The sequence below is a fragment of the Piliocolobus tephrosceles genome, chromosome 16, assembly GCF_002776525.5.
Source record: "Piliocolobus tephrosceles isolate RC106 chromosome 16, ASM277652v3, whole genome shotgun sequence".
In the NCBI taxonomy this organism is placed as follows: domain Eukaryota; kingdom Metazoa; phylum Chordata; class Mammalia; order Primates; family Cercopithecidae; genus Piliocolobus; species Piliocolobus tephrosceles.
The window spans coordinates 40,185,876-40,202,159 of record NC_045449.1 but is presented as its reverse complement, the minus strand read 5'-3'; the positions used below and the strand labels follow the sequence as shown (position 1 = coordinate 40,202,159).

The window sequence follows — 16,284 nt, the reverse complement described above, 5'->3', positions numbered from 1 at the left end:
GCAGATCTTCTTTAGTCTTCTGGTGCTAATCTCTTCTGCAACACCACACAGACACACTCAGAAATGATGTTTATCAGCTATCTGGGTATCCCTTAGCTTAGTCCAGTTGTCACATAACATTAACCATCACAATGAATAGCTGTGCTCTTCATGAAGGTGCAGCTGTATTCATCAGAGACAGGGAGCTAAAGAGGGCAGCCTTCACGCCTGTGGCATTGTTTCACCAGCAGGGGTCAATGTGGAGTTAATACAACGGGGAACCGGTGGGCGGTGGAAGGGATGACCACAGAGCTTCCAGTGCTGTGCTGCAAGAGACGTGTTAAAAACCCAGTTCTAGAAATAACTGTATCTGATAGATTTTCTGCTTATGATTAACCATCCAATGGAATGAACCAAAAATAACCAGATCAGATGTCTTCAAAAATTGGAACAAAGTTGCATTGCCTCTGAAACCCTAATGCTGGCTAAAAACAGCCTATGACCGTTTACCAACAGTGATTCTCAAACTCGGCTGCGCATTAACATCTCCTGGGGAGTTTTTAAATCACTGATGCCGGGCCCCACATCAGTCCAATTAAATTCATAACTTTGGAGGTGAGGCCCTGGCATTGAACTTTTTTAAAGCTCTCCTAAGTGATTCTAATGTGAATTCAAGGTTGAAAAGCCCTGTTCTACATTTAAGCCAATCAATAGACATCTCCAACAGGAAACAGACACCTCCATAAGCGGTATTCCTTCTTCGGAGGATTGCCAGATACAATTTAGGATACCCTGCTAAATTTGAGTTTCAGGTAAAGAACAAATCATTTTTTGTACAAGTAGGTCCCAAATATTGCACGGGATATGCTTACACTAAAAAAGTATCCATTCTGTATTTTTATTTGCTAACTCCGGCCACCCAGCCCCAAGCCTCATCTCAGATAGTCATGGAAAACATCCTCCCCAAAAGCAGAGTGGGGAACAAAGATAACATGACCAAGACATTCAGCCAACTTCCAGGTAAGGAGTCCTTGCTAGACTGTGGGTGATGTTTCCCAGGCTTTCACTAATATAAGTACTTAGCCCAAAACCGAGCACTTGGTAAGTCCTCGACAGATGTTAGCCATCATTCTGAGGAAAGCTTCCTTTATGAAAATGAGCTTGTGTGCATAAATATGCATTGCAGTGTCAGCAATTCATTTCTACTTTCTACTTAAATATTCATTTAAGTAGAAAATTTTTCTATCGCATTTCAGTTACAATATGGTTCATAAAATAATGGTGTCTGTTTTAACTTTTCAGGAAAGTATCTCCACAGAAACGTCTGGTATGACCGTAGAAGTACTCGGTCCCTATCTTGTGGTTTCTGCCCCTTTTCTCTACTCCTCCCTTAGAATTCCTGTCAATCTGTGATTCCGATTAGTGAAACAAAATCAATAGAGTCGTCACAGTGAGAATTCTGGTTTACCTTTTATATAAGTACTGCCAATATATTAAAAGGTGATGCTGAGCAAAACCATTCAATAAGCATTTGTCATTTGATACATATGTCTGCTGAGAAAGCTAATCACACTGATTGATCCACACATTGAATGTGCAAAGAATTGAAGGGAAAGGGTGATAAAGACAATGTCATGAGATGTCAGAGAAAATACTCATTTCATAATGCAGTTCAACAATAGAAATCAGTTTCAAAATGAAATATGATGCATAAACTAAGATTAATGTTAGTTAATGTGGCTGGGCATAGCAGATGGGACTCTTAGAAGAGGTGGCCTCCAGGGTGGCAGGGTCATTGCCCTGGCTCAGGCTCCTGCTCCCTCCTGGGCCCACCAGTGTCACTGGGTCCTTGCAATTTCCGGGCCCCTCAGGCAATCAGCTTCAGGTCACTGATGTATTTCTGGACCCACTTTTTATTGGGGTCAGCACAGATCTGCCGTCTTCTCTTGGTGAGGAGGCTGTGGAGAAGGGAGGAAGAGTTAAGAACTGATGAATTCAACAGGGAAATCCTGTGGCCTCTGCATCCTTCTCTGTCCCAGGCATCTCAGGGCCTGTCCTCACGCCAGTAAAATTTCCCCTTAACTTCGGGGTTCACAGGCCTTCCCCAAGTGTCTCGGATGGGGTTCCTCAGGAAGCCAACTTCCTGTTGTCATATCTGCTCTCTTCCCTCTGCCCAGGGGCAGGCTCTTCAGGACTCTGCAGGCCCCAGGCCAGGTCAGAAAACACTGCAGGGGCCTCCCATAGAGTCCTTCACCTTGATGGGCCTTAGAGAGCTGAGTACTCTGAGGGGACCTCACCCCAGACCTCCCAGCCTCCCTCCCGAGGGGTGGGCAGGAGCACTGGCACTTACATGACACCTGGTTTGGTGCACTGGGGGCTGGTTTCAGAATAGTCAACTATAAACTTTTGTGGAATCTGCCGGGAAGTATAGACGAGGCAGCAGAACTCTTTGTTGGTACCCACTGCAGGAGACAGGACAGAAAGATCCCAAGTCATTGTTCACAAGGCAAGCCAGCTGCTCCTGGTCCCTTTCCTTGAGAGTCAGGAAGAACTGGGAGACATCACTGCTTGGGGTGGGGATGTGGGGACAAAGAGATCCAGAAGGAAGCTGGCATTTCTTCTTTCCCCTGCAATTTTAATTTCTGCATCTTTCTCTTGGTATTTCTCATTCTCTGTCTGTCTTGGTTCTGGATCTCTATGTCTCTTTACTGGAAATTTAGTTTCTGAACAAACTATTTTCCATCCCATCTCTCCTTGGGGAGTTCCATCTGAGTTCATAAGAAGAGCCAAGGCCCCACCACTGAAAACCAACTGGACCCAGATCTTGTCAAAATCCCCATGGGCCTCCATTTTCTCATCCATAGAATGGGACTCACTCACTCTCCCTCTGTCTCCCAGAGCAGGAGAATAGAGTTGCTGAAACCCCTTAGGAAGAAAAACCCTCCTCAGGAAATGGTCCCTGAAATCCCACTGACGTTCTCTACCTGGAGGTCTCAAGGATAGACTTGGGCAGTGGGGTCCAAGCCATGGCCAGACAGTGGGGGCAAAAGAGCAAAAGACAAATTCACATGGGGCAGAGCGGGTCTGAGGGCAGAGGGCGTCAGTGAAGAAAAGGACAGCAACGGCAGCTGTGGGGGTCCCCAGGATGCTGGGCAGAGTGTGAGTTCACGTGGCGGCCCAGAAGAGCTGAACTCAGGACTTGTAGCTGCTGCCTCCTTCTGGGGTCTCAGCCATCTCTTCTCTGTACAGGCAGCCTTGGGGTATTAGAAGATATAAACTTGGGGAGACTGAGGAGGAATTTTGTTTTCTTTTTTCATTTTTTAAACTTTTAAGTTCGGGGTACAAGTGCAGGCTTGTTACATAGGTAAACTCATGTCATGGGAGTTTGTTATACGGACTATTTCGTCACCCAGATATTAAGCCTATACCCATTAGTTTCTTCCTCATCCTCTTTGAAGGGGAAATTTTTCATCATGATATTGGTGTCATGCTGTGCATTGCACAAACCAGGAGAGCCTCACCACAAAAGTTCAGGTTATTTGCAAAAATGGTTCAGTCGCTCCCTTGGTGAGGAAATGGTTTCCACAGTGAGAGGAGGTGAGATGCTGGCGTCACCCTGAGACTGGGTTAGCTGGTGCCTTCTCCCAAGGGCAGATCTGTAGATAAAGTCTTTTTCCCATGGAGCAGAACCTTCTGATAGCCTCCCCAGCTGTTCTGACAGCATAGATGTGCCATGGACGATAATGCCAGAAAATCGTGAGAAGCACAACCCCAGAGAAAAGCATGCACTGGATGGAGACAGCAGACCTGGGGAAGTGCTACAGGAGGGGCGAGGTTGAGGTTGGCCTATCAGACATTGGCTTACTGAACCTCTATAATATGCCAGTCCCTGAGTTAGCTGGGTTAACTGACGGCTAATAGGAATGATGAGCCTCAAAGAGTTGCTATTCTTTGATCAGCAAGGTGCTCTGCCAGGGATCTGTCCTATGGATATAAACATAAAGATGAACAAAGTGTTTGTCACAGCTTATTTGTAACAATTAAAAGATGATGTACAATTAAATAAATTATGGCATATTCACCTCTTGTAATAATAATTAGTCCTTAAAACTGAAAAAGTAAATAAATCAGAGCCAGGCGTGGTGGCTTATGCCTGTAATCCCAGCACTTGGAGAGGCCAAGGTGGGAGGATTGCTAGAACCCAAGAGTGTGAGACCAACCTGGGCAACATAGTGAGAACCTGTCTCTATAATTTTTTTTTTTAAGTAGCTGGGCATGCCTGTAGTTTCAGCTACTTCGGAGGCTGAAGCAGGATTGCTTCAGTCTGGGAAGTCAAGCCTACAGTGACCTCTGATCATGCCACTGCACTCCAGCCTGGGCAATAGAGTGAGACCTTGTCTCAAATAAATAAATAGGTAAATAAATAAATTTAAATAGGTAGTCCTCCCTGAGTTTGTTTAACAGCTCAATTTGTCATCAAGAACTCAGACTTCTTAAAACATCTCCCCTTCCCCCATCATTTCGTTGGCTTTTCTTATTTGAGCTTGTCACCTCATGGTCGCAAAAAGGCTGCTGCTTTCTCAGTCATCACATCCTCACAATGTCTCATCCACAAGCATATGAGGGGGTCTCATAGGAGTACAAGAAGAGCAATGTTACTAGTGTTTTTAGTTCAAATAACTTTTTATATGATTTGTCATGTGAACTAAGATTACACCCAAAAGTAGTAAAGCTAATTTTGAAAACATATAAAATACAGAAAAGAATAAAAACTCATTTAGGATCTCAAAGCTGGGTAGGCAGCAGGCAAATGGAGGCAAGAACGTGAGAGTTTTTTTCTACGTTCCCTATTGTGGCATATATGCATTCTGATGCAAAATCTGAAGAAAATAAATTTCATTGAAGGTAGGAAAAATTCTAGTACCCAAACCCAGCCACTTAAAAAAAACAAACAAACAAACAAAAAAACACACACACAGTTTAGTGTATTTCTTTCCAGTGCATTTTTTTCCTAGGCTTATGATAGTACAGTTTGCTCATTTGCTTTTTTCCTTCTGTTTACTGTGTCTGGTGGGTGAAGACATTACTGTTTTCATGATACAGGTTTTAACTTTGTATTTTTTTATTTATACAGCCATGCATCACTTAATGACAAGAATATATCTGAGGAACTTGTCATTAGTTCATGTTGTTATTGTGGGAATATCATAGACTTACACAAACCTAGATGGTGTAGTCTGCCATACACCTACGCTGCATGGTACAGCCTGTTGCTTCTAGTCTACACAGTTGCACAGCATGCCACTGTACTGAATACTGTAGGCAACTGTAATAAAATGTTAAGTATTCGCATATCTAAACATATCTAAACATAGAAAAGGTATAGTACAAAGACAGAATTACAATCTTATGGGACCACCGCTGTATAATATATGCAGTTTGTCACTGACCAAAGCATTGCTATGCCGTACATGACTGTACTTAACATTAAAAGACTTTTCCACATCATTCCAGTATTTTTAAGAACTGCCTAATTTACTCAAGCCTAGTACATTAATATTATCATGTACTACTGTAACGTATGTAGGCTGTTTTCAATCTTTCTTTTTTTTTTTTCAGATGGAGTCTCACTCTGTTGCCCAGGATGGAGTACAGTGGTGTGATCCCAGCTCAGTGCAACCTCCACCTCCCAGGTTCAAGTGATTCTCCTACCTCAGCCTCCTGAGTAGCTGGAACTACAGGCATGTACCACCACACCCAGCTAATTTTTGTATTTTTAGTAAAGATGGGGTTTCACCATGTTGGCCAGGCTGGTCTCGAACTCCTGACCTCAGGTGATCCGCTTGCCTCGGCCTCCCAAAGTGCTAGGATTACAGCTGCGAGCCACCGCAACTGGCCAGTTTTTCATTGTTAAAAATCATGCCAAACATCTGTATGCAAAAAACTTTCTCCATAAGTGAGGTTATTTCTATAGGATATTTTCCTAGCTGTAGGTTTCCTGGGTGAAAAAATAAGGGTATCTAAGGCTCCTGATCTATATAGACACCCCGTATGTAATACATATTCATGTCTGTTACCCAGTGTCAAACCCAATGATGGCATATTGTAGGGACCTATGAATGTTCAATGAATCAAACAGTGGTTAAAAGCCTGGCCGCATCATTCTTGTTATTCCCATAGTCCAGACTTTCCCTATTCCATTTTGTCCATTTGGATCTGGATCAAACACAACTCGAACTACTTAAGATTCTGGGGTGTCATCTTACATGTCACTTCTGTGCAATGGAAACACAACACTAGAAATATCTGTTCCATAGGAGGAAATGACCATGGTGCCATTCACAAATAGATCTGTTCTTGATAGAAGGTACCTGCTAAGCTTGGCCTTTTAGTGACACCAATTCTTGACTTCCTCCTCATGAGTTAACCATTTCTTAGAAGCACTCCGATTAACACGACGTAATGGTCCTTTTCACCCAGGGTGTGGTTTAAGTGTGACTTGTGCTGCCCGGAACGCTGTGGCATCACCATTTGTGTCACACCATGTGGTCAGAGGAGCTGCAGCACAGCATTAGAGATCTGCTCTGTGGAGGAAGTGTTAATCTGAAGATCTCTCCACGTACGTATGAATTCAACACTAACATCTCACGTCTCTCACTGTTAAAAACATTTCTGCACATTCAGTCCCAACAAGTGAGCAGTTGAGTTGCTTTTGTATGTCCTAAACCCCTGGGGGACCCAAGGTACCCCAACATGTACAACTCAGAGCATAACACCATGCACTTAACATCTTCCCCTCTGGTCATCCCCAGTCTCCAGCTCCTCATGGTTTAGAGTTGCCTGTAAAGGGTTGGAGACATGGCTTGGACCCCAGAAGGATGTAGGCAGGCAGCAAGTGCCCAGTCCTGTCTTGGCATTGCCTACACTCCTCTGCCTGCCCAACACTGAACAGGTCTTCTTTGGTGCCCTCCATCTCCTCTCCATGGCCATCAGCTCACAAGTTTCATCTGTCCCGTGAGACTCTCTTGACCCTTGTCCTTTCTTCATTTTATAGTTGTTTCCCTATCCTCTGGGCAGACTTTTAAGCCATAATCACTTAATTCTTGTGGATTAAGATCCTCTAAGTAAAATCAAAGAACTTCACAAAAGGTTTCAAAATGTTCTGGGCTATTTTCCGAGGACTTAGATATCTAACTTAGATCTGAAAGGCAGGAGAGGGCTAGGACCCATTTTTAGTTGAGAAAACTGAGGCCTAACTCAGTCATTCACAAGATGCAAACTCTGGGTCTAGTTGGTTCCTAGGGTTCGGAAGTGGCAGAGTTCCCTCAGTCCTACCAAGAAGCTCTACTCCTAGAGCGATTTACAGAAGAGGGTCTCTTGCTGGGAAAAGTCCCTGTAGACTGAAAGAAGTTCCTACCCAAAAGAGATGGAACAAAGGCCAGCGTTTCAAGAGCTATACTCCCTGAGGAGGGAGCAAGGGAGTGAGAGTAAGACAGAGGCAGAGATTTAAAAGAAACATTCAAAGTCAAGGATAAATTACTTCCTTAGTTCCTTTTGTGCCCTACTCCACAGCCCTGAGCAGTGAGGTCTTCATCAACTTCTTGCTGGTCCCTTTTCAAGGGTGGAAGAAGTTTACTTGGTTTTTCTCAGGCTCTGGATGCCGATTCCCTCACAGTTAAGGCACCCCCTTGTCTCCTGCCTCTGTTATGTTTCTCCAGTTCCACTGCAAATTTGCTGACTCCAGCAGCCAGTGCTCTTGCCCTGGCGTAATGCAAGCACCAGTCCTTCTGTCTGCAGATAGGGCATATGGAGGAGACAACCCACGGGACAAGGGACAAGGAGCATGTAAGCACAAGTAGGAGGCAGGAGCTAATATGGACTTTAATATCCAGTGTGAAGGTAAAATGAAGGTAAAATGAAGACATTTCCAAGCAAGCTAAAAATGGAGACTTCACTATCAGAAGACCCACAGTTACGAAAATACTAAGAGGATTCCTTTAGGCAGAAGAAAAGTGATTGCAGATGGAGCTCAGAGACGCAGAAGAATTTAAGAGAACAGGAAGAGCAAATATGTGATGAAAATTAAATGAATATTGACAATATAAAGTAATTAAAATATAGGATTTTAATTTTAAGACCACTCACCACTGATTTTATAATAGGCAACCAAAAATTTGCAGTGCATCTACTGGGAGGTGTAGGAGAAGCAGCAGATGCATGGGGTATGAATCTAATCTGAGGGAACAAGGGCAACAGGAGTTGCTCAGGAGAAGCCCAGGCGGGTCACAAAGGAGCAAAGGGAGACAGCATAGCTCAGAGTTGAGGCCTGCAGGAAAAGAAAGCTGGAAATACTCTGGCTTCTTTCTTGTTTCTCCTTAATTTCCCTAGTCTTATCTCCATTTTAGTCTTTATTTTACCCTACAGGGAATCAAGGGCTCTATGAATAGTCTATTCCCTTCTCCTAACTCTCCTTGGGGAATTTTTTTTCTAATCGATTAAATCATAGATAGCTGAGAAGAGTATAGACATCTTTTATGTTACCCAAGAACTCTAGGAGACTGCTGAGGTCATTGTAAAACTTACCAGCACCAGAGAACTAAATAGACCTAGATTCTACCTCATGCTAATAACCCAGTGAATTAGACTTCAACCATCTCATTTATCTCAGTAGGATAAAACTTCTCTGACTCCCATCCTGCCGCCCAGATCAATAGACTGCTTTTCAACCTTCTTGAAGAAAACAATGATGTCACTTTGAAACCCCATTGGAGGATCCCTAATTTCACATGGGGGGTTTTCAGGCCACAGCACCTGGAAGATGTGGCCTGACTTCTGCCCAGGGAGCCGTCAAAGCACATGGATGACAGACTCACCTTGTGCACAGGAGCAGAGGGCCACGGTGCAGAGGACAAGGAGGGCAGCTGCAAGGCCCTTCATGATGCTGGGCAGGCAAAGAAGTGGTCAGAGCGAGCTGGGACTTGGAAATTCACAACTCCTGGCCTCCTTCTGGGGTATGAGCTGTCATCTCTCCTTTTTATAGGCAGCCCTGGACCATGGGAACATTGGAGGTGCTGATGCAAGACATTTTAACTATGGTGGTGTCATGTGAGTTCTCAGCCCAGGGTTGCCTATGGTTACTTGAAAGGTTTAGGGTACACAAACGAGTGGTTCACTTGTTGATTGAGGTGCTTATGGGGAAGTTGTATCTCCACATGTGTGACTAGGAGTTGGAAGCACCCAGGGATTATGCTTAGGATTATGCATAATCATGTGATTATGTTTTCACTTGACAGATATTTCTCAGAAATGAGTGGTCACAGCCTTCTTTGGTAGAGCAGAATGCTTTAATGGATTTTCACGATTGTTCTTCCTTTTAATAGAGTCACATGCTTCAATCTTTTATATACAGTTAGGCCTTTTGTGATCTAATGAGAAATCTTCCCCTATCCTAAGGCAATAAAGATATCCTCCTCTGTTAACTTGTAGAAGCTTTATTGTTTTAGCATTAATATTTAAATTACAATCCATCTGGAGTGGATTTTTATGTTTGGTGTGAAGAAGGGTTCAAGATTTATTTTTTGCCACATGAATACCCAATGGACCTTGGCAACTCATTGGTAAATTCATTGTATAAGTCAGGATTCCCCAGAGACACAGAACCAATGGTGTGTGTATACAAAATAAGAAATTAGAGAATTGGCTCATTTAATTATGAAGGCTGACAAGTTCCAAGATCTGCAGGGTGAGCTGGCAAGCTGGAGACCCAGGAGAGCTGCAAGTGTAGTCCCAGTTTGAGTTCAAAGCCTGAGAATGGGCAGGCTTAAGGCCCTGGAAGAGACGATGTTTCAGTTTAAGTTCAAAGGCAGGAGAAAAACCCATGTCCCAGTGTGAAAGCAATCAGGCAAGAGGAATTCCCTCTTACAGGCAGGAGGGTCAGCCTTTTTGTTCTATTCAGACCTTCAACTAATTGAATGAAGCCCACCACATTAGAGAAGGCAATCTGCTTTACTCAGTTTATTGATTTCAATGTAAATCTCATCCAAAAATGCCCTCACAGAAGCACCCAGGGTAATGATTGATCAAATGTCTGGTACCTCATGGCCCAGTCAAGTTGACATGTAAAATTAAACATCACAATCATCATTTTCCCTTTGTTTTGCGGTGCCATGTTGGATCCATATACGTGTGGTCTGCTTTTGGAATTTCTGTTCTGTTCCAATGGTTTATTTTCTTATCCTTGTGCTAATATATTATGTTAATTTGTTTTTCACTTTAAAGGAGATATCCCTGTATGCCCCTGACAACTGAACCCATAAAACCTTTGCTGAAATGACAAGTCTATAAATATTTATAAGATTTGTCTCCCACCTCATGGAATACATATGTTTTTTCTTTTTCTTTTTCTTTCTTCTTTTTTTTTTGAGATGGAGTTTTTCTCTTGTTGCCCAGGCTGCAGTGCAATGGCACAATCTTGGCTTGCCGCAACCTCTACCTCCTGGGTTCAAGCGATTCTCCTGCCTAAGTCTTCCAAGTAGCCGGGATTATAGGCATGTGCCACCATGCCTGGCTAATTTTGTATTTTTAGTAGAGATGGGGTTTCTACATGTTGGCAAGGCTGGTCTTGAACTCCCAACCTCAGGTGATCCACCCACCTTGGCCTCCCAAAGTGCTGGGATTACAGGCAGGAGCCACCGCACCCAGCCAGAATGCATATGTCTTACATGGTGTCCAACATATGGCCACTTCTTGTCTATCACGCCCTACCAGCAGGATGTCACCAACGTAATGGATCACTGTGTTGTTCTGAGAGATACATGAAAATTCAGATCTCTTCAAACTATAGTATGCAGAAGATGAGAGTTAAAAGTCCAAGGGAAAACTGTAAATGAGTATTTTCCATTCACGTGAATGGGAACTTTTTCTTATCCTCTTTCCTACTTGTTATGGGACAGAATGCATTTGCCAAATCAATCAAAGTACATAACAAATCAATCAATCAAATGAAAGTACATAACATGTACTTCATTCCTGGCATGAGTCAGCACCTGTTTATAGAAGCTGAAATCAGGCTACTAATTGGTTGAGCTCACAGTGTTCCACAGTCATTCTCTAGGATCCATCCAGTTTCTGCAGAAGCCAGACTTGCAAATTAAATAGATATGATAATAACCATTTTCCTTGCATTTTTTATATCCTTAATGGTGGCATTACTTTCCACCAGCCCCTCCACTAGATTGCAATATTGTTTCTAATCTACTCTCTTTTCCTGGGAGAAGGGGACAGTTTCAGAGATTTCCACTTCACCTTCCCTCTAGGGATGCTTGTTCTATTAACCATTGCCACAACTCTCCATGGGACAAGACCCCTTGATTGTCACTCCAACCTTGCTGTCTATAATGATATTTAGAACCCCTTGGCTTCTGTTTGTTAAATGCTGCTACCTACCCTCTACTGCTTCAAAGTGAGACAGCTTCACTGCTTCAAGGAGAGAGGGCCCCACTGCTTCAAGAAGAGAGAGCTATCAATGGGCCAAGTTTTGTGACAGTCACTTTTACCATCAGCCCTAGTCTATAAAGAAGGCTGGACCACTAACTTCTTAGAGATGCTGGTGCTCCTCTTACCAGGGAGTCCCGGTGGCTTTGGTGAAGAGTGCATTCCCATGGAACATAATCTGGTGAGCCTCCTGGCCTCCTGTAATGTATCCATTCCAGCATGACCACTTCCATGACTCTTCTAATCCCTTCCTTCTCCATCTGTCATGGCAATTCGGGTATTTTAACTTCACTCAGCATGAGCCATTGCTTTCTCAGGCTTCTGGAGCCTTTCTGGCAACAAATCTGTACCAACTCTCGGCTCCTTGTCAAGAGGTTACAGCCTATACCCAGAAAGAATACTCCCAAGTCAGTAAGTTGTGTCTTATAGAGGCTTACATTCCAACTCCTTTTATCAAGCACCCTCAAAATTCAAACCCAAGTCTACTTCCCCTGCTCAGGCTGACACATGCTTGCTACATTTTGCTAGTGCTTTAGAGTATAGTCCCTTTTCTCCCTTATTAAGAATATAATTTATTGACACAAGAATGTGTTACCAGAAGATACAGAAAATATGAATGGTTTTATTTCTACCAAGGAATTAAATCAATAATTAAAAACCTTTATTAGAAAACATCTTCATACCTAGCTGGCTTCATAAGCAAGTTCTACCAAACATTTATGAAAAAACAAATGGAAAGATAGCCTTTTTAACAAATAGTACCTGAGCAATTGGACATCAAAGACCAAAAAACAAATCTCAACATAAACTTCATACCTTGTGCAAAAATTAACTCAAAATGGATCATAGACTTCATGACAGGGTGATTCAAACTCCCATTAAAGTTGGAGAAGTCAAATAAACTGGGACATGTGTGTTATGTAAGATAAGACATTTAGAAAAAAATAAGAATTGAGCCCAAGAGGTGGAAGTTGCAGTGAGCTAAGATTGCGCCAGTGCACTCCAGCCTGGGTGACAGAACCAGACTCTGTCTTTAAAAAAAATAATAAAATAAAAATAAAATAAATAGGAAAAACAATTTTAGGACCTAGGACTGGGTAAAAAAAAAAAATCAGATTTGATACCAAAAGCATGCATAATCCATAAAAGAAAAAAGCAACAAATTAGATTTCATCAAAATTTTAAAATCTTGCTCTTCAAAAAGACCTTGTCAAGAGGATGAAAAGACAAATTACAGACTGGGAAAAAGTAATTACAAACCACTTAATTGACAAAGGACTTGTATTCAGAATATACAAATAATTCTCAAAACTCAAAAGTAAGCAAATGTACCATCCAGTTAGAAAATGAGCAAAAAACATGAACAGACTGAGGAGAATACACAGATGGCAAATAAGTAACGGTATTTTGATTGTGTGGGATTTTAAAGTCCTTATTTTAAAGATACATGCTGACTTACTGTGGTAGTCAGAATAACATTTCCCCCAAAAGAATGTCCGCATCCTAATCCCTGAGACCTGTACACAGCAAGAAGGAATTAAGGTTGCTAATCACTGACTTTGAGATCGGGAGAATATCCTGGAGTATCCGAGTAAGCCCAGCATAATCACAAGGATCCTTATAAGGGAGGAAGGAGTGTCAGTATCAGATTGACACAATGTGAGAAGAACTGGACTATCCATTGCCCACTATAGCCAACCCATGTGGGCAGCCTCTAAGAGCCAATAAAGGCAAGAAATTGGATTCTCCCCTACAGCCTCCAAAAACAATTGCCACCCCACTAACAGCTTGGTTTTAGCCCAGTGAGGCCCATTTCAGACTTTTGACCTCCAGAACTGGCACAGAAGAGTCTCTGAGGTATTTTCTGAGCAGTCCAGGGTCATCAGGGAGACAGAAGAGGCTGGCCAAGGGCAGAGGAAGAGAGGGGGAAGACATGGCAGCAGGAGGGTGTTGACTGAAGAGATTCTCATGAGATACTCTGGGAAACTGGAACACTAAGGCATGGGAGCTGATTGCTAAGAAAGAGACAGACTCTGAGATAGCAAGTCAGAAAGAGAGATGGAAGGGGCCACCACGGGCCCAGGAATTTCCCAGCTGGCTAGATCTTTCTTAATCTTCTGCCTTTCCCCATAGCTTCCAGACTAAAAGAGGTCAGCTGGTCTGTGCCAACCCCAGAGATACTGAGTCCAGGAATACATCAAAACCCAGAGCTAAATCTAAATAGCCCAGAAAAAAAAAAATTAAATCCATCAGTAGATTGGGGAAAAGGGAGCTGAGCCAGAAGAATAGCACTTACAACCCCAGAACCTACCTCCTTTATGGTCTAATCCCCTCATAACCAAACCACACTTAAATTTTAATTTAATTCACCTTTATTGTGTATTTCCAATTTTGAATTGTTTTTGTTGAATGTTTTCTCTAAGAAATCACATAGTACACAGTGATTCTAGATGGTGCTGAATGTTTGTGCTAAATCTTCTCTCTAGATATTGGACCAAGTCCATCAACCACAAGAATTTCTGAATATGCATTTTTCAATGAATAATTGATCTTTGCACTATGTTGTAATGTTTTTAATATAATAAAAATACTTTCCTTTATTTAAAAATAAGCCACGGAATTCTAGCTATTACGTTGATCACTCTTTTGAACATTAGGAATATTGGTTTGGTGGGATGAGGGAGGAAGTTGAGGAAAACTGGAAAAGTAAGAAACAACAGAAAAAAGGGAAGACATGCTACACAGTAATGTTGTCAGGCCTTACAATGGAGATAGCAGCCTAGAAAGCCAAAACTGAAATAATAACATTATAAATTAAATTATAATTTATATTCCCTAAAATAAAATCAGCACTTTATATCGTTTTTATTGAATGTTTTCTCTAAGAAATCACATAGTACACAGTGATTCTAGATAGTGCTGAATATTTGTGCTAAATCTTCTCTCAAGATATTGGACCAAATCCATCAGCCACAAGAATTTCTGGATGTGCACTTTTCAATGAATTTTTGATCTTTGCACTATGTTGTAATGTTATTAATATAATAAAAACACTTTCCTTTATTTAAAAGCAAGACCTTCCTTCATATGCATCTTTACTCTTTAAAAAAATAAGTCAAGCTTTCTTAAGAAAAATGAAGCTTGGCGCAGTGTCTCAGGCCTATAATCCCAGCCCTTTGGGAGGCTGAGATAGTAGGATCACTTGAGCCTAGGACATCCAGACCAGCCTGGGAACATAGTGGGATGCCATCTCAACAAAAGAATTTGAAAATTAGCTTGGCATGGTGGCAGACACCTGTAGTCTCAGCTACTTGAGAGACTGAGATGGGCGGATCGCTTGAGCCCAGGTGTTCAAGACTGCAGTGAACATGATCATGTTACTGCACTCTAGCTTTGGTGACAGAGTAGAAAAAAAAACAAGAAAAAAAATTTAAAATGACTTAAATTTATTGAGAAATTATTATGAGTTAAGAACTTTCAAGTATTGGCTCATTTTTTTTTCCTGAGAATATCACTATGATGCGTATATCCTTGTTGCCCAATTGGCAGATGAGGAAACAGGAGTCCGGAGAGTTTACATAATTTCCCACAACTATATAATTAGCAGTGGTGGGATTTAAACCTGGGTGCATGCCCTGTGCTCTTAACCATCAGATCTCTGCCTCTAAAGGTGTTATTACACCTAGAACAGATGTAACCTGACATTTCTTGTTCCATGATGTGAGCATTTCAGTTCCAATTAGTCAGGTCATCCTCTTGGGTGGGCAAAGTCAAATGACTCAAATCCCTCCATCTATTACCACATCTTCACTTTTCTCCTGCTTATCAAGCTAAAGGTCAGAGTGCAGGCCAAGACTCTCTGCTTGCCATCTCTCTCCCTTCCCCTCCCCCCTACTCAGGTACTACTGGGGCACATCAACAAATAAGTAGCCTGTGTAAAATGTAACCAGATGAAGAGAACACTCCTTCTTTCTTTGATGTCACCTCCAATAGCTACAAACTTTTCCCTTGGAATGCTCTCATTTGCCTTTATGGGAGCAGCAGAGATCACAGCTCTGCTGTGATCCAATACCATTACCATTTTATGATCATGGTTCACTGCAGCCCGGATCACCCAGGCTCAAGTGATCCTCCCACCTCAGTCTCCCAAGTAGCTGGGACTACTATAGCACTGTAATACTCCCTGCCCTGGGCTATGATTCTCTCCTCTCCCTCTCTTTTCTCTTTTTTTTCTTTACGTCTATAGATTGGAAGTATGGGGAGAAACTTAGGGCTAGTCCTGCCATCTCCAGGGAATATTATCCCTCAAGGTAGTATGTTATGGTCTTTTTAGAATAAGAAAATAGCTTTTTGCAGCAAGATAAATCCCATTCAGCATCTTGTTAAATTACACAGAAAATTCCAGGAAGACAGAGAGGGCAGTGAAACTGCCTAATGCTGAAAAATGAAAGAAAATAATTACTCATCAAATTACTCCAGAATTTGCAACTTTGATAGAAAATCCACATCTACTTCCCCCAATTTTTAAAGAAGATATACACAACGTAAGTAAGAGTTAATGTTCTTCATATACTAAGAACAAATTCATAAGAAAATAACAAAACATATTACACACTTAAATGTATTGAACACTGTAATTTTGCTTCTAAATGAAATTAACATTTCCCCCTTTCCCGGCATTCTTTCCTCACTATAGAGTTGAAAATTGCCATCCAGGCCCGGCTCGGTGGCTCAAGCGGTAATCCCAGAACTTTGGGAGGCGGAGACGGGCAGATCACGAGGTCAGGAGATAGAGACCATCCTGGCTAACAC

General features: G+C 42.1%; 1 protein-coding gene across 1 annotated transcript; it reads right to left on the bottom strand.

Annotated features, from left to right (window-relative positions):
• Window positions 1-859: 859 nt before the first annotated feature.
• On the bottom strand, window positions 860-8,987 carry LOC113222035 (C-C motif chemokine 18). The gene is made up of 3 exons (XM_026451368.2): window positions 8,853-8,987; window positions 2,330-2,441; window positions 860-1,937 (listed from the first exon to the last, which is right to left on the bottom strand). Exons 1-3 carry the CDS (start codon window positions 8,914-8,916, stop codon window positions 1,847-1,849), a joined length of 267 nt encoding a protein of 88 aa, XP_026307153.1. The 5' UTR covers window positions 8,917-8,987; the 3' UTR covers window positions 860-1,846.
• Window positions 8,988-16,284: the final 7,297 nt, after the last annotated feature.

Bases quoted from the DNA above. Each gene is read 5' to 3' on its own strand.
- LOC113222035 (XM_026451368.2), bottom strand. From the start codon at position 8,916: ATGAAGGGCCTTGCAGCTGCCCTCCTTGTCCTCTGCACCGTGGCCCTC. The intron at 2,442-8,852 runs GTGAGTCTGTCA...TGTCTCCTGCAG, and splicing joins CCTCTGCTCCTGTGCACAAG to TGGGTACCAACAAAGAGTTC. The intron at 1,938-2,329 runs GTAAGTGCCAGT...CCTTCTCCACAG, and splicing joins TGCACCAAACCAGGTGTCAT to CCTCCTCACCAAGAGAAGAC.